The sequence below is a fragment of the Lolium perenne genome, chromosome 4, assembly GCF_019359855.2.
Source record: "Lolium perenne isolate Kyuss_39 chromosome 4, Kyuss_2.0, whole genome shotgun sequence".
NCBI lineage: Eukaryota > Viridiplantae > Streptophyta > Magnoliopsida > Poales > Poaceae > Lolium > Lolium perenne.
Window position 1 is genome coordinate 77,444,952 of NC_067247.2, and position 24,611 is coordinate 77,469,562.

General features: G+C 46.3%; 2 protein-coding genes across 2 annotated transcripts; one reads left to right on the forward strand and one right to left on the reverse strand.

The window, feature by feature from the left end:
• The first annotated feature begins 942 nt into the window (after window positions 1-942).
• LOC127293037 (D-cysteine desulfhydrase 1, mitochondrial) lies at window positions 943-5,380 on the forward strand. The gene is made up of 10 exons (XM_051322586.1): window positions 943-1,223; window positions 1,389-1,454; window positions 1,575-1,769; window positions 1,860-1,970; window positions 2,366-2,457; window positions 3,245-3,334; window positions 3,448-3,505; window positions 3,577-3,690; window positions 4,817-4,914; window positions 5,107-5,380. Exons 1-10 carry the CDS (start codon window positions 1,020-1,022, stop codon window positions 5,300-5,302), a joined length of 1,224 nt encoding a protein of 407 aa, XP_051178546.1. The 5' UTR covers window positions 943-1,019; the 3' UTR covers window positions 5,303-5,380.
• Window positions 5,381-8,066: 2,686 nt separating this feature from the next.
• Window positions 8,067-12,243, reverse strand: LOC127293038 (growth-regulating factor 6). Its single transcript, XM_051322587.2, has 4 exons — window positions 11,596-12,243; window positions 10,346-10,558; window positions 9,825-10,179; window positions 8,067-9,202 (listed from the first exon to the last, which is right to left on the reverse strand). The coding sequence occupies exons 1-4, from the start codon at window positions 11,942-11,944 to the stop codon at window positions 8,383-8,385; spliced, it is 1,737 nt and encodes a 578-aa protein (XP_051178547.1). The 5' UTR covers window positions 11,945-12,243; the 3' UTR covers window positions 8,067-8,382.
• Window positions 12,244-24,611: the final 12,368 nt, after the last annotated feature.

Genomic DNA, 24,611 nt, shown 5'->3' on the forward strand with positions numbered 1-24,611 from the left:
TCGAGAGCTGCCTCAAAAAGGCTCCATCACAGATCTAAATAACAGTTTATGCCTCGTTCGGCACAACGGTTTCTTAGGGAATTGGAGTGTATTAATTATCCGGAACAGCACAAAATCCTGGCAAATCTTCAGCAAACTGTTCAACACACCGGGTTTGGAAGGGCTCAGCCCGGATTTCCGTGCGAAACCCTCCGACACACGTGTAAATTTCCGTGATACGTCGAAGAGAGAGCGACGAGATTCGCGCCAGAAATAGAACCAACGGCCAGAGATCTGACTTGAAGCCAATTATGTTTTCATCTAGCTGAAAATTAGGAACGGTGTTAATTTTTGTGCCTTAGCCTTACCAAGGTGCGACTCAGACAGAAACACAGCATCTGGTTGAATACGCCGCTGGACATCCAAGTATCCAACAACGCAAGTTCCATCTCAAAAAAAAAAAAAAAAAAAAAAAAAAAACCGCAAGTTCTGCCGCGGAGCTTGACACTCCCCGAATATTTTGACGTAGAATCTTCATTGTGCGTATCCCACGCTACTCCACAAACAAACACTGGCCTGTTAACAACCAGGAACCCGGACCTGATCTGGATCGAATATACTGAAACTCGCCTGTGGTGAGGAAAGAAACCCTATGGAGGGGACAGAGATCAACGATGCCTAGCTAGGCACCGGAACAGCATCCGCCGCCGGCGGCCACAGTCAAACCCTAGGGATTCCTCATAATCGCCATCACAGCCGGTACGTGACTCTGATTCAATCGAAGTTGATTGTACATGGGGACTTGAAAGTGAAAGGAAACAATAATAGCATGCCCGAGCTGCTCTCTATTTTTTTCGCGAATCGATTATATTGTGAATCGTTTGATGGTTCAGCTTCATCGATTAGATTAGAAACCCTCGTCGGATAGTTCACATGTATGCGTGCGCCTCCAGGCATCGGCGGCACATCGTCAGTGAGTTATACGATTAGCTATAATCAGCTGAGTTCAATCTTCGGCCGGATAACAATCTTCCAGAGAGATGCTCCCCAGCACTTCCATTCTCCCATTGCTCTCACCCCAGGTGGTACACCGCCGGACCTCGACCACTGCCAACGGAGTGGCATTCGCCGTACCTTCTGCTGCAGCACATATCGGCGGCTTTCTTTCTAAGAAGCCCTATACTGCACCGTCCTGGGCCTCGGAACTCTCCCTCGCCCCGTCACACAACTTCACCCTCGGCCAAGTAAGCTTCGTTATCTTTAACACCTGATACCATCTTTCGAATTGGTGGCTCCAAAGCAGCTTGGACTGATTGGTATGCAGATATATGAAGTAGTTTAAAGTGACAAGGTAATGTACAATGTTTAGTCTCATCCTAATGTAACTCCTTTTTTCATAATCAAAACAGTTCCCAACTCCGATTCACAAGTGGAACCTTCCTAATTTGCCGAAAGACACGGAAGTATGGATCAAGGTGAAACACAAGAGCCAAATATTTTGTTCGGTTTCCAGAAATAACGAGGTGCTTCATTCTTGGTTCATTAGTAGCATTTGCACTTTGATTCTCATGTGGATTTTTTTGGGTAAACTATAGCGGGATGATCTCGCTGGCATGGAACTGAGCGGCAACAAAGTTCGGAAGCTTGAATTTCTTATGGCAGATGCCGTAGCGCAGGGTGCTGATTGCGTTATAACTGTCGGTGGTATCCAGAGCAACCATTGCCGAGCGACTGCGGTGGCTGCCAAGTATGTCAATCTTGATTGCCATATGATACTTGTTACATCCAGAGTGAGTTATGCGCTTGTGATGTGAAATCAATAGAATATAATGTTCTATTGTGGTTCATTTTTTTACCTGGTTTTGGTGGGATGTTTCCAGCTTATTGTGGATGAAGATCCTGGTTTGGTTGGCAATCTCCTTGTCGAGAGACTGCTAGGAGCGCACATTGATCTTGTCTCAAAAGAAGAATTTACGAGAATCGGGAGCGTGGTATGCTTCCTCCATTATGTGTTGTGTTGTTGGACCTTTGAGTTTTTTTCTTATTGCGGGGGAGTGCTTTGAGATTTTCATAGTTGTATCTGAGAAATTATGCCAAATCATTGTTCATTTATCGGTCTTACTCGTTATTCTTGCTTGATAGGATACCTTCTTATTTATTGAAATATCATGACATCAAACATCACATGTTTTATTATTTTTCAGATTATAATACTTAGTGTCTTTTTTTGTCCTTTGAAATTCCAGGATATATAGATACAACGCTCTGTGTTAGTGCCCTTCTACCAAAGATTATATTTTCTTATACCTAGCAAATTTTTTTTATGATGTACCTTTTGAATTTCTTAATAAGTTTCCCAATCACATCATGTATTTATTTCTTATAGGCTTTAACTAACTTGCTAAAAAAGAGGCTTTTGGAAAAAGGACGTAAGCCTTATGTGATTCCTGGTGGTGGATCCAACTCATTGGGAAATTGGTATGATCTTATCTCTTATGATAAGTGTTAAACTAAAATTTTAGTTCTGTGACATTCCTGATTATAGCATAGTTTGAGGTTTCCTCATGGAATAATATTCGTGGATTGGCGGTTGTCTTAACGTGTTGTGGACATTAATACCTTTGAATCAGATGTGGGGCTAAGACTTATGCCAGCAAGAAAACATGAAGGGGATACTTCCAACTCTATCACAATTTGTATAATTATAGGAGCCCCGTACGCTAGGAGGTCTCATTGTGATGGGAAATATTAAGGACCTGCACATACACTGTGTAAAGATACGATACATCTATGTTCGAGAAAAATAAGATCCGTTCGATTATATCTCAAACATTTTTCTCACCTAAACTATGTCTATCAAATTCCCTGTAGCCATGCCGAGTTCCTTTATCTTCAAACAATAATTATCCTGTTATGTACATAATTGAAAATATCACTATTGTTGATCTTTTTTGCGTGGACTTGGCTTCTACTAGTCATGTAAGGAAGAGCGTCTCTAGAATATCTCATGTGATGGCTAACCAGTTGAGCATAAATAGTGACTTGACTTGTGTTCAATATGCATATGAGGCTTGTAATGTACGTTGTTCAGTTAGTGTCGATAAGAGACCTAATAAAATTTTGATATGCAAACTGAAAGTAAGAGTACGTGCTATAAAAATAAAAGCTGGAGTCGTAAAAGGGACTCAGAGATTTATGCAGATGATAATTTAGTTTATAAGATTCAATTTTATGTGTGTAACGTATAGGTATCTTGCTGTTATAGGGGATATATTGAAGCGATAAGGGAGATTGAGCAGCAAATTCAGTTATCTGGTGATGTTCAGTTTGATGACATTGTTGTTGCATGTGGCAGGTATTTCAGTAACACCTGCTATTTCTTATGTACATGTTTTGTATTGTTTCATGCCTGCATCATGGAAGGTGTTATATTTTCACTTTATGATTTGATGATTGAACTTCGTGCAGTGGTGGAACCGTTGCTGGTCTTGCTTTAGGATCACGATTGAGTAGCTTAAAGACAAAAGTATGATATTTCTTTGGCTATTTTTTTTATTTTGCTGATGTTTCCACACTAATCATCCACTTGTTTGATAGGTCCATGGATTCTCTGTTTGCTATGGCCCTCAATACTTCTATGACAATGTTCAAGGTCATATTGATGGACTTCAATCTGGTTTGAAATCGCATGATATAGTCAGGATTGAAGATGTGAGTACGTATCGTGTATAACTTCTATTGTTTGCCGATCTTACAAAAGAGTTCACCCCCTAGTTCTTTTGCATGTACCCCTCTTAATTTTATGGTGTCCTTAGACTCAATGTGAATATTTTATTCACTAAATCCTATAAAATTACAAACCAAGAACCTTGGGCTACAACCATAAGAATAAAGATTAAAAGTAGGGGCCGCCATCCATGTTACCACTTACAAAATTGACTAGAACTGAAGTAATCAAAGACACGTATGTTGAGGTACAGATCGAGCGCAGAACATTAGTTATTCTTCTCCTACATATTTTGTTTTATTTTTGTAAAAACATGCACTCATGTCCCTCCACATAGAAGAAAAACCAATCAAATATGTGTGCATATAACACAGTTACAAGCATCTTGAAAGCACGTGGTGTCAGGACTGACGGAGCAACCTGGGCATGCCATATGCTTCAGCTCATTCTCGCAACCCGCCTGACAATTTGCTGATGTACAATTATATGTTGGCTTGATGAGCTTAGTGTTACAACCAGCTTCTGCACCTGTAAAATAAAAACATTGTGCCATTGAAAATAATTTATTAAGTAGTCGCACAACACATAAGGCGACTATAGATTGTCAGAAGAAGCAGTTTGTGCACACGAGGAACAGATAGGTAGGTACCGAATGAAAGCATGGCGAATGCGAGGATCAGAAGCAACATCACAACTACAGACGTCCTCGTCATCTTTGTTAGATGTTTTGTTGATCGACAGAAATGTAGTGTATGGTTGGTTAGTGGTTACCTTACTTGTGGGTGGAAGAAGAGACCAACCTTTTATAGTGCACGCGACATCAATGCTCATTATTATTCTAATAATGGAATCATATTAAATCACGGAAATAGATAAGCGGTGCTAAAATTGGTGGCCATTAAGTGCATTAAATTTTATCTAGACATTTTTTAGGCCACGTGTGTAATGCATCAGTCCTCAGTTGTCATGTCATTGATCATCAAAACGTATAGGAGGCCTAGATGTACTTTCAACTTGCCATGGTTTTTCTGTCACTTTTGTGATGGAACTAACAATGAGGGAATTCATCCTATTTATGTTATTCGAATTTGTGAATAATTTGCTTGACAGGCTAAGGGCTTAGGTTATGCAATGAACACACCTGAGGAGCTTAAATTTGTGAAGGATATAGCTGCAGCAACAGGCATTGTTCTTGACCCAGTGTACAGGTGCAATACTTTTCTTTTATGCGTGACATTATATCTGATATCATCTATGCTAGTCCTCCCATTTTTTCAAGTAAAAAGTATGATATATCATTGCCTGTGATGTTAATACTACAAGACCCATCCCATTCAATCCATGAAGAGATTCAATATATACCCTGCTTAATGAGGACATGCTTGCTTTGATTTCTACAGCGGGAAGTCAGCATATGGCATGCTGAAAGACATGTCGAACAATCCAACCAAGTGGGAAGGGCGAAAGGTCCTCTTTGTTCATACTGGTGGTCTCCTTGGTTTGTATGATAAGGTGGACCAGTTGTCATCTTTGGCTGGGAGCTGGCGCAGAATGGACCTTGAAGAATTGGTCGCTGCAAAACAATGGCACCTGTAAGACATTCTGATTGACCAGCATTTTTTTTCTGCTATGGTTTGGACTTGTATAGCGTTTCCTCTTACATTTGTACACGGAAATTCATTAAGTGGCCGACTCGGAGGCCCCTCCTACACGGATGATGATAGATGCCGGTCCTGGCGGCCCCTTGGATGGAATCAAGGAGCAAACACCTTGTGATCTCCATGAGGTGTTCAGGAAGGTTTCTGTTAAGGTGGCGGTCGGCTATGTCTTACCGGCATTTGGACCTGAAGGTGAGCCGGCAACATGGCATGGCAATCCGATTCCAGCTGGCTATGCTCGTGTCGGGGTGGATTCAGTTGTCCCGTCGTGGGAGACATTGGAGCTCGATATCCCTGGAGGTGATGGGGGGCTTACACTCAGAGAGGTGCTGGGAGAAATCATTCTCTGGGAAAAGAAGAACATCAGGCTGCCAGGCTGGGTAGCACCTAGTACCAGTCGTCCCAGCAGGTCACCATCACCTCCTCCAGGTGATCGCAGGCCACCATCACCTCCTCCTACTGATCACATGTCGCCACCATCACCCCGTGGGTACGACGTCGATCACGACATCGGTAGTCCATCTCCATCTCCAGCGCCGCCGCCTCCGCCCACTAAGACTCGGAATGCACCCAGCCGGAAGCGTTTCAAGAGTCCTGTCCGCAAGATGTCGCCCCTCCCAAAAGTACCAAAGGTTCCTCCCCCCCGTCCTTACGATCATACCCCGGAGGAAAATCATGCCATTGTTAAGAAATACAATTATGATTTTTTTCATAAGCCAAAACCTCCTGCGCCAGAGCCATACACAGAGAAGCAAATAGAATATGCTACTAGTTTTCTGAACACACCATCGCAGTATGAGTTACACGAGAAGAAGGATGACTATACATGCACTCTTGCGAAGGTAATTGACCAAAAGAAGGATGAAAAGGCTAAGGAGAAGGACATTGCTAGCACGAGCAAATCATCAGCTAGAAGTGCAGCTGAGAAAAAGTCAAGTTCAACAAGTGCACCCCTCAAGGCCAAGCAAACGACAAAAGGCAAAAAGAGAAAGGAAGTTCCCCTCATCGGTGCTATGCCCAATCAATCGATCCCAGCACTCAATGTGCTTAATGTTCGCATGGTGTACCAGGTACATGGTGGTATCGATATGGAAGATGCTGCAAGGCTAAGCGGCTTCATGTTCGATTACCGTGGAGGAATTGCTACTTGCGGCAGAATCTTTGCACTACCCATTGCTGATATAGCTCCTAAATTTGTCTACGGGGCCGACTTGGTCAGCAGAGAGCAGCTGCATAAACTGCCAACACATATGCGGAATTTGCATCAGTGGTACCTTGATGCATGCAAGGAGAACATAATGTACATCGTGGCGAGTATACCATGGGAATATTACTACCGAAAGGAGGAGATCCATATTGAGATGAATGAACTCTGGCAGTTATTCAATCTAGATGCCCTCGACAAATCTCTCATGAGTTGCTATTGCTTGTAAGTTGTTAACTACATATAAGTTCATTTTCATTCAGTTCATGTTCGTTTTCATTGCATATAGTACAGTACATGAGCGGCTTACTTTTCAACATGTACCAGAATAAATACATACGCTTAATCACTTCCACTATTATGATTGAACTGTACAATGGCAGCAACACAAAGCTTCCCTCTCCGTGCTCCAAACAAAATCATCAGCAATTACCATCTCAGAAAAGGCACGGCTAGCTCCTCCAGACTTGCAGCAACGAACAAACTCCTCTCCACATCATCAGGATTCAGGAGATGGAAAAAATAACCAAACACACACATCAAAATATTTCAAGCGTGGCACCTGCAACTCTTCCCCTGTCTGCTTGGTGCGTTTGCTTTCAGTTCGGTGCCCAACTGTAAAGGCGCACGAGGCGATCGATCAACGGCAGGCAAGCTGCACACTATATCATCTCATCGCTACTGTGTAGGATCCTGTAGAGAGCAGCGAATCATCAAGGGGGAGAAGACAGATCACAGGGCATGTCTCAGTGTTTTGTAGCTCGATGACTGGTGATCGATCGATGGATGTTGGAATGCAATGCATGCAGCGCAGTAGACACTGGGTGGTTGGTGGTGGTCTCTTTTGCAGGCTGGCAGCTATCAGAAAAGGCCGGTGAGTGACTGGTCCTGATCGAGATTCATCTACCATTCGCTGTTGGCATGAACAATGCTTGGATTACTACTACTGCTACTATGATGTCGCCCTCCAATGGTAACTGTAAAATCTAGTGCTAGGCCAAACGCATTGGTTTGTTTGTTGTTCCGGGAAGAGCTGGTTTTGGTCTGTTCCTGGTTGTTGCTCAGAAACCAATTTTTTTTGCATTGCTCTTGCTCTTGGATCAGTTGGATGCAACTATATTGGGCCTGAACAAAGCCGTCTCTTGTCCAGAAGCTTTGCTTTGATCTTATAGTATCCTCTTAGAGAAACTAAACCTGTTTTTGTGCATTTTATATTGTGAAATAAGGAGCTTACGGCTCCAGTTTCTCATAGCTGAAACTGATGACAAGGTTTTGGTGCCTTTGTACATTAGAAATAAAAAAGTGCAACCAGGTGTGATTGTAAACATCCAGCGATGAAGCCAGCGCCCAGTAAAAAGTGCAACCAGGGGGAACCTTGGATCAGGCATGAGCAAATGCCACATGACCTGTACATCAACAAACATGCTAAAAAGCAGCTTCTCAGCCATTGACATTGAGGAAAACGAAATAATCAGGACTAGGAATACGCCAGCTCGCATTAAGCAACAGCTATCATGGCAATGCATCATAAACTGAACACTGTGACATGATATGGAACAATGTAGCACCAAATCCATCCACCCACACACACAACGGCACGTCAACAAGTCTAAGGTTACAAGGAAAAGGGGAAAACGAATGAACCGAAGGCACCAGATTAGTCTCTCAAATAACAAAGCTAGGACGTAAATACTGACACTTATGGATATGATGTTGATATGTAACAAGGCACGTGGAGACCAGCTGTCTGCAAAGTTCATCAACATATCGCCAGCCAGACAGCCATCTTGTTGCAGCTCTCTTGGTCAGAAGCTTCACAGCAGGCGGATGCTCGGATGATTTACAACGATGGAGCCGAGATCGTCCCGCAGGTTAGTCATACCATCATAAACACCATGGTGCTCCAGCCTGGGACTGCTCCCAGTGCTGCTGGAAACCGATCCAAAGGTGTTCTTCTGCAGAACTCCTACAGGGGACGTCTCCAATGGGCTCGAGTCCCATGCATCCGTCATAAGGCTCAGAGACGACGACAGGTAGCTCCTTGCTTCCATGTTGCTGTTCTTGGTTAGAGCTTCTCCTAATGGCCCGCCCATTGACGAGTCACGGAACATTGGCATCCAGTCTGCTTCTCCCTCGTTGAACTCGTCTTTGATCGCTGTGATGCTAAGACCAATAGGGCTATATTCGCGGCTCAGCTTGAGAGGCGATAACGTCAGCTTCTCGTGGATAGGAGACGTGGATGCCGACGATAGGTCAGATGATGCCATTGGAGCAGACACTGAGAGCTGGGTTCTCTGAGCCTGCATGTCTTCAGTCTCAGGCCATGAAAGAGCTCCCTGCGAAGGAGTCCTGGGCCAGTCTACAAAGTGCTGCAGGGAGAGTGAACTCTGTTGCTCATTCAGACCCTGTGACGCGAGCAAACTGGCATTCTCCAAGGAACTATGAGGAGAACTCATCAGTGAATCGGATGAAACAAGGCCATAATCTGGCCTTGTGTTCGTCACATCAAAAGGGTTATGTTCCTTTGAGAACGGGAAGAGGCTACCCGTATTCCTCGCACTCATGGAAGTCAGCATGGAAAGACTGTCAGAGTCCTGCGCTAGTTCATTCTCATTCTGTTTGTTCACTGGCTCCCTGCAGAAAATGGAACAACATGTGTTTGGTTAGAACAGCATAGATCTGTATTCAGAGTTAGTGAACAAATTCGCCCATCATAAACCCACAGAAACACTGGGGTGATAAGAGTAAAACTATGAAAACCAGTTAACTGATGTAAATAAGCCTAGAGCACTACTTCAAGAGTTCTGCTAATGCATAGGTATCATTCTCGCCAAACAAGAGCATATGGGGATATTGGGAATGAATACCTAGGAGTGTTTATCCACAAAAGAAGCAGTATAAGTGAAAAGTGAAACTACAAGAGCCTTACTGTTAAAAGTCAGTCCCACTTTCAAGCACAGTATTTTTAAAATGCTACTATTGCTGGGTCCAACTGTACCTCTTATCACTTCCCTGTAGTTTTCACCTAGAAAAATGAACTGTACCCCTGATCATTTCTATTCAGTAAAGAATGATGAAAGGTAGTTCCAACTAGCAAAAGAAAAAATCTCCTTACATTTCTAAATTTTTAGTGGCTGGAAAAGGCAACATGTAATGTACAGATTACGAATGCAAAAATACCACAAGAAAACCTTGAACTGAAGCAAGATAAAAGGAACAATATGTTTGGAGTTCTCTAAATGCTGCATGATCCCACCTGTTATATTGCAGTGAGCAAGGATCGATCGTGTTCGAAGCGTAGCTCTTCACAGGCTGCTGCGGCTGATGACTGATGGCGATGCCGGCAGTAGCGCCGCTGCCCCCGGTGGCGAGAGCACCGGGCTGGGCAGCAGCCGCCACCGTCACAGGCATCGCTTTCGCGGCATGGCCAGGCTGGCCTTCCACATGCTTTCTTGAACGGTGTTTTCCCCGGTTCATGTGCCGCTCGCAGTACTTCTGGTCGGAGACGGCGTCCCTGGAGCACCGCCATTTCTTGCCGTCGGTCCGGCGGCACCGGCCGGGCTCAAGGTCCGCGTTCCCGGTGTAGCCCAGCTGGAAAGACCCCCACCCCACTGCAAAGCAGAGCCACAAAACGCAATCATGCAAGATCAGTAAAAGGAGGAATCAATCGAACGCGACTTTTATCATAGCCAATGTACACGATAATGAATGGAAGTGAAGCCTAGAAAGAAAGAAAGCGCTGGGCTGACTTTGCTTTCCTCCTCTTTCTTGGCTTACATGTGCTGGAGCCAAAGTAGGCAGGCGGGTAGAGCGACGTGAGGCTCCTCCTGATGGGGATGAGGAGGTTGTGAGGCACTGGGATGTTGGCGGCCATGTACTTGTAGATCAGGGCCTGGTGCTCCAGCTCCATCCACTGCGACGGCGTGAAGGGTCCTCTCACCCTGGCCATGGCGCCCTGGATGCTGGCGCTCAAGCTCACTGAGCTCAACCCTGGCGGATGCACCAAACAGATGAGCAACAAGGCAGTGCAAGCCAAGAATGCGCATCCAAAAAAAAGTGTACTTTATAGAGACCACCGCAGCGAGATGCATAAAATTCATAAGCACAACAATACTGCTAGATGTGTAAGACTGGATGGTTGACAGGGGCAAGCAAAAGGCAGAACAAAACTGAGGCAGGGGGTGGCTGCCAGGATCAGGAAACCACCAGGTGAGGAACTAGCACAGATTTGTAGGGTGGTGTGGCCGCGTGCGCATAAAAAGTTCACCAAAAAACCCTCATCTTCGATCCAACGCAACAACCTTGATCTGCGCACGCTACTTGCTTGAATCTTTCTTGCGTGCATCTCTAGTTCAAACCCTTTTGTTTATTTAGTGAGAAAAATGTTGAGCACAGTGGCATGGTGTGAAAGATCACACCTTTTCCTCATTCATTTTTATTTATTTATTAGCAAAAGGGAATCCGCACGATCACGCCGTTGAGGACAAGAAGCGTTCGTGGATGTCGCCGAAAAGGAGAGGAAACTTATCCGGGCAAATATCAATCCCAACAACAAAGCTTATTAAAATAGTAAGAGGAATGGTACTACTCTCCTTTTCCTTCGGATGATGTGAAGCTCTTTCGAGTCACTGATCTAATCAAGGGAATCCAGATAATGGAAAGTGCAAAGGAAAAAAACAACACTTGCAGCTGAAAGAAAAAAAAGGCAACTTGCCTCCGAATCTAAGCCAAACTAGTATAGAAATGCAGTGTGGAAAGGTATTTTGGAATGAATAAATCAGCTTTCTTTTTGCTGGAACTAAATCGACTCCATCTGATCTGTATGCAGGTAAAAATCCCCAAGGAGGGTTGAAAAGGGAGGATCGAGCATACGGTCGATGGAAACAAAACAAAAAAAGCATGAAAACCCCGAAAATAAATCGGCAGCACTAATCAAACAGCAACAATGAAGTTAGCAAGGTTTCCAATCAGCAGCATAACTAGAGACAAGAAAGATAGTTTAAGGTTGGCGAGGACCGGCATCCCACCTGAGCAAGAAGCGGGCGTGCCATAGTAGAGCGGCATGGCCGCGGCCTCGGCGGCAGCAGCGGCGGCGGAGTGGCAGGAGGAGGCCGCGGAGGAGGAGAAGCTGAGCATCTTCTCCCGGCCGTGGCCGGGGCTGCAGGTGCCGACCAGGTAGGGCGCGGCGGCCCTGACGGCCTCGGAGACCTCGGCGTCGGTCCTGGCCTGCTTGGCCGCCGGCACGCCCCAGCCGCCGTGGTCGCCCGCGTCCGCATTGCCCCTCCCGTGCTTGAGCATCCTAGATCCGAGCATGCCGAGCTCGGCGCCGCCCACCCCCGCGTCCACGGCCGCCATCAGCACCCCGCCCAGGTCCATGCCGGTCACTCACTCTCCGACCCGGCCGCGCTACTGGTGATGGGTGTGGTGGGTGCGGTCATGGGGCGGGGGAGCGAGATGGGGAGGAGGAGGCATCTCTTGCTCGGTCCTTGTTGTGGTTGTGGCGTGGAGGGGAGCGGCGGTGGTGGGTGGTGGCTGGCTGGTAGTTGGTTGCTGGAGCTCGTGTGTGTGTGTACCGTGGGAAAATGGAGTCCTGTTTGCGTTTGGTGGCTGGCTGGGGAAACCAGGCTGGTTTTCCTTTTGGAGGCAGAGACGGGGAGGGACAGACAAGAGGGTGGGGTGCCAAGACTGGGGAATAAATAGGAGGTCATTTTTCACTCTCTACTATTTTTCCACCATTATTGTGCTACTCTAACAACTAAGTTGATGGTATGGTACTCTCTACATTTGCTGAGTAGATACGGAGTACTCTTTTCTCATCCAGCAAGGACCCTAGTACTCCAGTATGTTGTAGGGTTATGGAGAGGGGCAGACAGAGAGGGTGGGCAGCCAAGACTGGGGAATAAATTGGGGTCAAATTTACCAATTTTTTTATTCACCATTATTGTGCTACTTTAACAGCATAATTGATGGTACTCCTTGTCCTGAAATATAATGTGTCTTTAAATTTGGCTTGATCAACAACTTACAACTAACTTTGTGTATGATTTGTACTCCCTCTGTCTAAAACAAGTGTTTTAATTCTTTCCTGATATCAATGTATCTACAACCAAAATATATCTAGATGCATCTATATTTAGATCAAACTAAAATATTTATGTTTGGATGGAGGTGGTACTATAATTTATTTACAAAATTTGAGGGAGCATAAAAATCTTCAAAAAATTGTGTGTTTTATATTTTGGGACTGTAGCAGTAGCCGACTGGACATGGTATTTTTCTCATAGGTTGATGCATCTATTGTGAAGAATGTATTTTAAATAACTATTAAAGTGTTAAAAGTTATGGATATACATCTGGACATGCTATGTTGCCACACACAAAAAATTGTGGTAAAAATGCATTTTCATGGGTTGTGTAAACAAGACAAAAAGAATCTTGTGAGAATCTATTTTGGAAATTTAACTTTTTTACACATGTCACATAAAATGTTATTTCTTAGGGAGGCGATGTGTGCGGATAAAGAATGTTAGGATGTACATGTAGAATAGTTATTGTATTTTTTAACATTTAAATAGAGCATTTTTTAAGAAATAGGTGCTACTACTTCTACGAGCAACAATGGATTTACGATAGCCAGCTCGTTAGGCTTTTATTTTTCTGACTAGATAGCAGTAGTATCTTGTATGACTATGCCAATGGGCCACTCCCTGTCTCTCATAAAAGCTGTCTTAGATTTATTGAAATTTAGATGTATCTAGATATTATCTAATGCGTGAATACTTCCAAAATCTAATAAATCTAAGAAAAATTTTATGGAATGGAGAAGTACTCGCAAGTGAATTTAATATTCAGTGATATGTAAATGAAGCCAGAGAATCTAAAATTTAGTCCGATGGTGTCGAAATTACTCCAAAAGCAAATACGAGGTTTGCTTGTCCTCCCCCACCATCAAAGTTGAAGGGGTTATCGTGCGTTTGTTTCGTGGCCAGAAAACATGGATGCTCCTATCCCAAAAGCAAAATATTCCTTAAAAAAACTGGACGAGATGATCCCGAATTTCATGAGTAATGTCGCCAACTACCATGGCCGCGCCTGGGAATCCTTGACCGTCGACGTAACCCCGACACCCGCAACCGCAACATCTACCCTCTTATCCTTGTTCACCGACATCGAGCCCGTCCCAGCTCACCGCCGTTGTTCCTAAATGTCATGTCCTAGTTCCTCTTGTCCCACGAGGAGCATGACGTTGGGATCTTCCTCGCGGCCGCCGCTCGCGATGCCAAGGATATATTCATCGTGGCCACTGAGCGCCCATCCTTGCGACCAACGGCTCCTCGCACAACTCAATCGCGGATTCCAGTTTGGTATTCACTTCTAACGGCCCAGCGATGCCCGCACGGCCATGGCGCCAAGGTAGGTCCTCCACGGGGCGGCGAGCGGCGGGCTTGCTTTGTCCGTGTGGCTTCCTAGCTTGGCGAGCGGTGGGCTTGCTTGTTTGCGTGGCTCACAGCTGCGGCTGCCACCATGGCGCGGCGAGCAGCGGGCCTGCTTTTTCGCGTGGCTTCCTAGCTCAACACCGGCGGTCTCCATGGCACAACAAGTTTGATACGTCTACGCGGCACCTAGTCGACGGCGACAACCTCGCTAAGTTGGTGCAGGCGGTGACCTCCCTAGGCTCGGGCATGCGACAGCCTTAGATAGGTCCGGCCTCCGCTACAAAGAGAAAAGGCTTCCTTAATTACATATTACTGCTTTTGTTAATGGTTTATCATTTTCTATCAATTGTTAATTAAACATATTTCATCGCATCCCATTTTTTACATGTCTGTCCATGAAACAAACACACACTCTCTAGTCATCCGCACACGCCAAAGTTTGAAGAGGGGGACATGGAAGTAAAAAAGAGAAACGTACAAGAAAGAAAGATATGCCGCATCAACTCAAATTCGTTAATTTATCCTATCACTTCTGCGACAGTGGTTGTTTACAAACTTTGCATCTTTGGAACCAACACGTTTTTGACATTTTGAGAGGATGGATTGCACGAGAAACTGATGGTGGGGTAGACTGGTAGCGTTCAAGAACTATGCATGCTGCTACTACATTTGATATACTGCCTACACAGTCTTCTACAGCCAGGTAGCAGTGACACGATCTAGACCTCATTATTGGCGTTAGATACAGTCCCTGATAGGTGCGTCCGATGCTTAGCTTTGGACACTCATTTGGTACTAGTAGGTGACGATTGCCCAGATTCTACGAGATGTAGGCCGTGGCATCGCAATCGCGACGACGCGTAGCTAGATCGATCGACCTATATCTAACTACATTCTGCACATGCACCTGGATATCGTGGCCGATCGAGATCCAGATACCAAATCAATCATGCTATGCTACATCACAGGATCAAACCAAACTTCGCTTAGACTTCATTCACCTACGAGCGATCGACATTATGGACAACACACTGATCCTATCATCCTACCTTCTCTGATTAGCTGATCTACCTAAAAGATCGGATGCTGTAGCTTGCATCACCTACTGTTTGCGTGCGTTCTCTGCTTCCTGCTATAGTAGCTTTGGGTTTTGCGTGGCTTTTACTTGGGGTAAATGAAAGCAGTATACTACTTTTCCTTTTGGAGAAAGGGGCCGTGCGCCGTGAGGGAAACGTTCGCTCATAATTAACGGATGATCTTTACGGACTTCGATCTCCACCAAACCGTTTGCAAGCGGTCAACTCAACAATAGCACTCCCTCCGTTCCACATTACAGTATCTCTAGGTTGTTAATTTGGCCAACTTTATATCAATTACAATATACAGAAATTATATCATTAGAATATAGAATATCTAAAATTTCTAATGACATATATTTTACAATGTTTATTTTATAATATTTGTGTTTTATTATCTTGATCAAATTAATGATCTAGAAATACGTTTAAACCCTATGAACCGGCGCGGAGGGAGTACATCCTCCCTCCGTTTTGCCATTGTCTAAAGTTGTTTCAAATTGCAGTGGACTACCATAACACAGCCAAATAAGATTTTGTCTATTATGGTTGTTATTAATTTTGGTTTCTTCATCTTTTTGAGCTAATTTGTAATATCTGGTTATAAAATTAAGCACAACAATAATTGTGTGGTTCAACAGCCATAAACTCAACTTAAGTATTGTTCGATGTCTATGCATTTGGGTCATGTAGAAGGGAGCTGCTTAGGCGGGTGATATGAAAAATAAACCAACTTTTTGCTGAACACTGTTGCTTATTTGTACATTGAAGACGTCTAGTTAGGTATTTACCTAGTACAAATAAGCATCAATACTTAGATGAACACAGATTTATTTTTCTAAACGCTTCTCTATGCACCTCTCATTGTACGTGCCCTTAGAATCCTAAAGTGGGGCGATGGAAACCAAAATTGGATCGGAGGCTACAACCGCTTAGACATAACAAAACCTTTGTCGACTTATGTGTAGACTGGCCTTTGGTGAAATACTAGCGAGACAGCCATGATATGCTACATAATTGTAAAACATTACATAAAACTTCAATTATTCGACTTATATGACAACTTAATTCACTTTGATACTTTTGTTTATATAGGGGCAGTAGAGGTTAAGGTAGCTTAATGTTATGCTGATAATTTTGTGTGGTCCTATGTGTAAAGGTATAGATAAAGAACACTAAGGCCATGTTTAATTCACGGGAATGTTGGAAGAAAATCATAAAGATAGATTTTGTGTGGTAATATTCAGCCATTTGATTTAAATAAATGAAAGTGTATGGTTTTTTGTTTGATTTAGGTTTCATAGGGAAAACAAAATAATTTTACAATTCAATTAAAACACTTTTTTTTACATTTCTATGCACAAAGAACGAGATTAAGGTCATAAATTGCATTATAATGACCTAATAATACCTTTACATTTATTTTAATCATTATGGTTTTAAGGGTTCCTGTCGTTTTCCTATTCATGCGAACCAGATACTGAATTTCGGAAATTCATGTGCCTTTACAACCGTATGGGACATACATTCCTATTATATTCCTTTATTTTTCCTATTCCTTCGTTTGTGAAATCATGTGATCAAAAGGGACCTAAAAAGGATTTGAACAGGTGATCTTCCACTAAAACCTTTATAACAAGGAAGGTATTTTTTCAACTTTAACCCAAAGGATCAACTCAGCAATGAGGAATAGATGTATAGTTTTGAAATCACCCGTAGTAATACTATTTGCTTCACTCTCAGTTTTCTTCTTTTATACGTTTTTCCATTGGGGTTTTTTGCGAAAAGTCGGTCGATCTATACATAATCTTCAACAACGGTACAAGAAATCCCAAGCATAATAAAAATTACAAACATTTCATTGGACCATGTAGCGACTACTACAAGCACTTGAACAAGCCGATGGCCGTCCGACGTCCTCACCCCTCACTCATTGGAGCTAGGTAAAGTTTATCGTACTAAAGTTTGTTGCAGTAGACAGGCGGGAAGTCGTCGTGCTAAAACCTCAAAGTATCAGCGCACGAGAACATCAACCATCGCCGATGAAGAGAACCGTAGATCGGAAGAAACACTGATCGTATGCAGCAATATCCGCAACCTCCGCACGCCTCTCCGGTGATGCTAGTTAGAAGCACTGCCGAGACGGAGGATGGACAGGAAGAGCCTTATTCCATTTTCAGTGAGTCGGCACCTCCACGTGTTTTTGAATAGAACACAACCCTAAACAGACTGAGAAAAACATCAAAAACAGTAGCCCTCCCACCGATAAGGACCGCCTTCATGCGGGCACAAGGGGCTAGCAGACCCATAGCGCCGCGGATGGGCGCAGAAGCCCTAGTAGACATCATTCTGCAACATTTTCCGTTGTTTTCTACTCTACTCTCATTTTCTACCGAAGTAAAAAAAAAAGAAGGAACCACACAATCAGTTCTCATGGCATCCTGTCGATCTGTCATTTTCGTCGTCCTTTCATTACTACGGTTACTGCCGCCAGTTTTACCATGAGTGAAACTGAAAATCCTATCACATGACACAATCATCACACTGGACATTAACAATGAGCCTGAGGGCGCAATGTTCCAAAATAAATACTCGTGCAAACATACGCCCAGTTGTTCCTAGTCTATCATCAGTGGCTTTGTTTACACCCTACTCGATCCCTCACTTAGAAAACCGTCAAGTAGCAAGGCGGAGCACGCACGCCTCACGTGCCGGTGCCCCACGGGCACCACGAGCGCCCTGGTTTAAACTAAGTGCTAAGCTCGCCCTAATCTAATCTAGCTTTGTCTCCAGCTCGCTCTTCCGGGCGTGCCGGTCGTGATCTCGGTCAAAGGAACGCTAATAAGATTCCAGCGAGCGAGATTGGGGCCTCTAGTTGGTTGATTGATTATTGTTTTAGAGCGATGGGATGTGGCGATGGGATGTGGCGATGGATTCGTACCATTGTTGGCTTAACTTTAAGGTTACGTTACGGCTCAAGTAGGAGAATAGGTTACTGCTGCCTACTGGAAACGATCCCTCCCTATCGTGTTTCGCACGGACATAGAATAGGTTCCATCTTGGCAAAGGGTTCCATGACCATCAGTTGGATCGGATGCTTGAGGATCACCAGGGGGAGCATAGGGGTGCGCCGTTGCCACGCGCGCGCGCGGAACGTGCAGGGAGAACCTGCGCGTGTGTTTTATGCTTGGACCCGGACCCCAGCATCACCGTCTGTTCCCCCCTTTGCAGATCTCCATTCTTGCCAATTATGCAATCTATCTCCAAAACGTTTTTCCAGCTCGGAGCTGTCCGAGCCTATCCATCCAAGAACAGTGGGGCGCCACTCTTTGGATACGTCGATCCATCGTCGTAGCTTTGCAGGGGCAAATTGTGCCGCACGCGTGTTCACCGAGACGATCACACTGTCTGCTCCAAAAAAAAAAAAAAAAAAAACTTCACCGCTTCATGTATATATCCCCGCCATTTTCATCCTTTTCGTAAAAAATTAAGGAGAGTGCCAGTAACCCCAAACGACACGGGTAAAAGTAAATCATGACTTGTGATGAGTTGCCCCCACGTCGCTCCCTCCCCTGGGTGACACGGGTAAAAAAGAACTGTGAGTTGCCCCCCGCATCGCTCCCTCCCCTAGGCGACACGGGCGGCGGAGCAAATCCTGGCCGGACACCACCACAACCCCACGCACCTCCTCCTCGGCCGTCGCCGGTGAGCAGTGGCAGGACCAGTTTCTCCTCCGGCCGGGAGAGGCTGCTTGCGGGTAGCGAGCTTCCATGGTCTTGATGCCTTCCCGCGGCACCCCGAGTTTCGCGTTCGGGTCGAACTCAAGGTGAAAGCATTGCACCGACTCCCGTGCCGGCGACAACGGCACCTTCCGGCGTCGTATGCCTTCTTGTTGGCGTCGTTGCGGAGTCTCGATCCTAGCAGACGCGAGTGGCTTCAAGTTCTCCGGGTAAAAACCTAAGCTACATCGGGAGGGGGTGACGGTGACGGATGCGTCATTACCTTGTTAGAGGTGTCGCCTTAGAGCTTTTGGCCTTTATAGTGCGTCGGGTTCTCGGCGGTGGGACGCATGGCTTTGTGGTCGAGGGCAGCGAACACCGAGGCAGCGGCCCCGGACGGTGGTGGCACTTCGAGGCCGCGGCCTCGATCTCCTTTGTGGCAACGGCCCTATGGGGCAAGGTCGTGGCATTGCTTGGTTTGGGTGGCAGTTTTTGTGGTTGTGTGAGAGGCAAGGTCGCCGACCCGGCTGGTTTGTCTTCGGGCCATGCGAAGGACACCTTGGTTGCTACGTCGGGGTGATAACCCCGAAGGCATGGTGCATGGGTGGGGACTTGGAGATCTGTGTGGACAGCGAGGTTATTGACCCGGCTGGTTCGTCTTCGGGCAATACGAAGATCGTTTTGGCTAGTACGTCAGGGCGGTGGCCCTGGCCGGAGCTAGAGGTGTATTTGTTGCGTTTTGGGCTGCGTTGTGGGGGTGATGGGTCTCCTGGCTTGTGAGGTTTTTCGTCCTGGTTTTCCTCATAAGCAAGGAAATGTGTTATTTTTGGATCCGATTTTCCTTATAAGTAGGGTTATTCTCTACATAGCACTCTATTTACTTATCGGACGGGAGATTCAACCTTTTGCTCAAAAAAATGCATCCTTTCATGGCATAAATCCCCGACACTCTCTTCTGTCCCACCAAGCTAACAAAGCGCATTCTTGTTGGTAACCAGCAGGCCCTCTCGTAAATGTAAAATGCAAATCGTGTAAACGTTACTGCGTTTCGATGCAGAGGGTCATATGGGTGGCATTGACTTGCTTCTTCATATAGTCGTGGAGTACGTACTGAGACAGTACAGTGAGCGGCTTGGGAGGTTGCGATTCAAGGCAACGGAGCCCATCAAAGCCTCATTTAAAGTCGCCTTCATCATCGATCTCGTCTCGATCGTGTGATGGATCGAGCCATACAGGAAATATCATTGGAGGAGGGGGAAGGAGTACGTTACACGGAACGCATGTCCCTCTCGTCTACCCTTCTCCGTGAAAGCGTTGGAAATGTCGCAGACGTACCAGCAGAGGTCGGCCCGGGAGACAGGGCGTGCGCGCTTTTACCACCGCGCATTTCCAGAATCCTGCTACGCCCAGACTCGTTGCTTGAAATTAGCAACCAGAAAAATCATACTATTGGATTTAAAAACTTATACTCGTTTACCGGAATTTATGGGGAAAATGGTATTGCTGGAACCTCCAAAGCGTGTAAAGATCAGAAATAAGCTACTCCCTTCAACTCATATTAAATAATACTTTCTAGATATATCTATATTAGTGACAAGTTATACAGATCAGATGAAGTACTATATCTTATGGCTGTTCAAGGTACAAAATATGTAACATGTGCTGAAAAAATTTCCGTCTAAAAATCACACATATACATGTACCAAATAGTGATGCCTAATCAAACTTTTAGAGCAATTTTAGCAAATCCTAAAAAAGTTGGATCAAGACAACTCTGGCTATTTTCAGGATTATGCAGTTTGTGGCCCGATCGGTACCTGAAAACACCCCCAAAAAATTATCCACGGACGTGGAAACAGCCCCAACGACCACTATATACCCAGGAGGGAGGGCGATTTACGGTTCCATTTTGTGAACCCTACGCCGCAATCCATCGCTGCTCCAGCTTACCCCTCCGGCGAGCAATCCACAGAGTGATGGCGAATGGAGCTGTGCCCTCCTGTTCTCGTCTACTCATTTAAACTTTTCCATCGAAAATTACGAGAATATTATACTCCCGTCCATTAAGAGCATCTCCAGCCATCTCCCCGACGAGGCCCCCAAGACGGCGATTTGTCATCCGAATGGACGAAAACGGCCCAGTCGCGCCCTCGGTTGCTCGTTTTCGTCCGGATTAGGCCTTTCATTCGTCCGGAGAGCCCAGGCCATCCCCCCCCCCCCCCCGCCCCCGGGGAGCGCTCAGGGACTACGGACGAGAGAAAATCACGGGAACCGTCTGGTGGCCCCGAACTGTCGGCGACAATGGTCTGGGTTTCTACGGCAATACCCTCGTCTTCCCGATCTACGGTACTACCCTCGTCTTCCCGATCTACGGTAATACCCTCGTCGAACTTAGCTTTGAACTCTCAAGTGGTGCAACATAGACAAATTATATATAATTCGAATAAAATTACATTTTTTAAAACAAACTTAAACTACATCTTCTTCCTAGATGGCCCCGCCTCATCGTCGTGGCGACGACGCTTCCGGCTCGTCACCTCCTGGTCGGAGGAAGTTGAGTCCTCCTCGTCGTCAGCGTCCTCAACCTCTTCGTCGTCATCCTCCTCCTCTTCCTCGGCCTGCTCCTCGGCCTCTTCGTCCTCCTCCTCGTCGCCATCCCATTCGTCCTCGCTGTCCGGCGGGGGGGGGGGGGGGGGGGTCATCGTTGCTGGACGATGCAGCTTGATCTCACCAATGGCGCCATCCAGGCGGCTTTTCCTCGTTGTCGGTGTCCGATGGCCAAGAGAGATCGCTCATGGTTGACAGATGATTGTGAGGAGAGAATAGATGAATGGCGTCGGCCGTCAGAAACCGTATATGTAGTCTCTCGACGAAGAGAGCGGCAGTTGCTCTTCCGCGGAGTTCGTGCTCCATTACGGCGGTTCTCGCGACGAGGCCACTGCGACGGTTCCCGACGAGGCGTTTGGGCTCCCCAGACCACTTCGCGGACCATTTACGGCGGTTCAACGCGTCGAGGCCACTCCGACGGTTCCCCTTCCCGGTGACTTCACCGTCGATATGCACGCGGTGGGTGAGCGTCAGCAGGCACCCATGGGCTCGCCGCTGGGAAAATGGGCCTCCCAGGCCACAAAATACATCCATCCGGCGCTAAATAGCGTCGGATTTCGAACTGGGGAGCCCCAACGGCTGAGGATGCTCTAGTAGATGTCCGATGGTTCGTCTAAATTCGGATATATCTAAAGTGTGTCTAGATACATTTAAATTTAGACAACTTTTGATATCAAAAAATAGACAGAGGTAGTACTATAAAAGAGGCATATATATTTAGTGAAAACACTATACGTCGGGTTTGGCTTTGGTGTGTCTTCCGTGTTCATGTTGGTACTGTCTATATTTCTCCACCATGTCGGTAGCTTTTTGTACCAGTAATAAGTACTTTTGGAACTGTTGGAACTGAAGCCGGCCGGTCGTGCCCGACGCGTGCAGCAAACCGTGAGCAAGCTTGGTGGCAGGAGCGAACGTTTGTGTCGCTGGTACATTCATATGGGTGTCCCCGATCCGGCAGCATGGGCGCACGTTAGCCATCAGTGCGTACACCCGACCGCTAATAACTCGTGCAACTAATAGATGGACCGGTCAATCGTGCCACCGTGACCCAGCTAACAAGGCTTGCAACTGAAACTAGTAACGCTTTTACTCAGGGACCGAATAATGCTGCCATCTCAGTTTGAAAGCACAGATTTTTATGGCGGCCTCAGTTTTTTTCTAGAGCATCTTCAGCAGTTAGATCTATTTTGAACACTAAATGTATTTGTTTGGTTTATTTGAATAAGACCGCGGATATGAAAATGTAGCTTGTCATATGCATGTTTACTGATCTTGTAGTGAACCACGAAAGTATTGCCTTCTACAAGGCTAGAGAATATCGGAGAGGGCTTGAGCACGTTGTTGCCATTGCATGTTGCCATTGCAGGAACTTGCCATCCTGAAAGAAGAGAGTGTCAAATCCATAGCTCCTATGATGCAAACTGCGTCAAAACCGACAATTCATCCCTCTCCATGCCAGGTGTACTTCCGTTGTCATGCAAAACGATAGTTCTTCCACTCCCAATGAATACAGTCTGTGCTTCCAATCATCCCGGAAATCCTCTTGCCTCGTTGATCGAATAACTGGGCGGTGTCGACATCAGTTGGCTCTCTCAAGTAAAACTTGCCAAACACCGCAATCAAGACTTCGCAAAACTTGTAAATTGAGTCAAGGCATGTGGTCTCGCTCATTCGCAGGTCAATAAGATCACCGTACACTCTGTATGCAGGCATGCAAATAAATGCGGAACACTTCTGGTAAAAGGTCAAGCTAAGCTTACCGACAGCGTCAGACCTTCATATGAAGTACGAGTCATAGTCCCTCACGCATTCCAGAATAGTCAAGAACAACTTTCTTAGTATCCGATATCGGAGCCAAAAAATTGCGCTCCGGGTAGATTGGATTGCCGGCGTGGAAGTAGTCCGTGTAGATTTGGCAGTGGCTGGCTTATTTGTTGCGCTTAAGATTACCCCTACATGGCCAGGTCGAGCCCCTTCATGTGCCTCTCGTGTGTTCATGGATGAGGGTGGCTGCGGCAATCGCAAGGCTGAGAGGGGTGTCCGACTCCTCGTCACGTCTGATGATGTGTATATGACATTTTTGTAGAAAACCTCGATCAGATTGTTGAGGTCCATCTGTTCATAATGTAGATGTGTCGATGGAGAAAAATGGTGGAGGTTTGTTCCTCAAACTCGGCCGCACAAATGGCTGAACATGCCATGCATGTGCTGTCGATTCTGGTGGTCAATAGGGACTAGGGCCATTGCCGTCAAGTGTGTGTGTGTGCTGCGTGTGTGTGTGTGTGTGGACACCGGCAGAGGGATCATGGCTTGTGCCAACCAACGGTCTGCACGCTGGTCCGCCAACGACGAGGGGCGGTACAGGTGGCGGAGTCGCGGTAGGGTTCCATCGCAGGGGAAGGAACGAGGACTGGGTGGTGAGTGGCTTGTGTGCTACTGATGGACGAGTGCTAAAAGTATAGAGGGGAACACCCATGGTTTGTGCTATGTCCTAGCCGATGCATTTTTTTTTTCAAATTGGAAGGAATGCCCCAGCCGCTGATGCATTTGCTGCCTAAATTTAGGCTGCAAATAAGTTGTCGTGGCTGAAATTTTGGATCGTTCTGTTCGCGCCAACCTAAACGAACAGGCGCGGCCGTAATAGCCACCTTCCTTGTTGCAGGCGAATCTGCAGCGGACTGTAGGTAGACGAGGTGGAAGAAGAAGTGTCCGACGGGCGTGGCGGGGCGGGGCGATGGCTGGTTGGTGCGGGTAGGTAGTTGGCGCGTTGAGATGGACGTTGATACCTTGATGGAGCCGAGGACCGGCCGATGGAGACGACGCGCCACCGCCGGAATAGCACCAGCGCGGCGGCCACGTAGCTTCCGGCGATTGACGGCGCACGTCCGTGCATGGATGGGTCCAATCAATCCGTACCTACGGTGCATGGATGGACAGACGGGGCGACGGGCAGATTTGTCATGACCTGCTATATATCTTCGGTTTTGCTCTGGTAGCTCCCCGAGCCGAACGTGCACGTATGGACAGGGGCAGTCTATTTCTACCGCAAGCACGGCTCGGATCACGAGACGGCGCCATGCTCTGCCTCTGCGCTAGCTAGCTTGCAAGCGGCAACGTACGCGCGCGCAGGCCACGTCGTCGTCGTCACTGGCGTACGTACTCCAGTGACCGCGACACGTCCCGGTGCCGGTGCGCCTCTCCAGCC

Excerpts from the sequence above, each read along its gene's own strand:
- LOC127293037 (XM_051322586.1), top strand. The coding sequence starts at position 1,020 with ATGCTCCCCAGCACTTCCATTCTCCCATTGCTCTCACCCCAGGTGGTA. Across the intron at positions 1,971-2,365 it reads TTACGAGAATCGGGAGCGTG|GCTTTAACTAACTTGCTAAA; the intron begins GTATGCTTCCTC and ends TATTTCTTATAG. Across the intron at positions 4,915-5,106 it reads GTTCTTGACCCAGTGTACAG|CGGGAAGTCAGCATATGGCA; the intron begins GTGCAATACTTT and ends TGATTTCTACAG.
- LOC127293038 (XM_051322587.2), bottom strand. The coding sequence starts at position 11,944 with ATGGACCTGGGCGGGGTGCTGATGGCGGCCGTGGACGCGGGGGTGGGC. Across the intron at positions 10,180-10,345 it reads CTACTTTGGCTCCAGCACAT|TGGGGTGGGGGTCTTTCCAG; the intron begins GTAAGCCAAGAA and ends TCTGCTTTGCAG. Across the intron at positions 9,203-9,824 it reads TGCTCACTGCAATATAACAG|GGAGCCAGTGAACAAACAGA; the intron begins GTGGGATCATGC and ends CATTTTCTGCAG.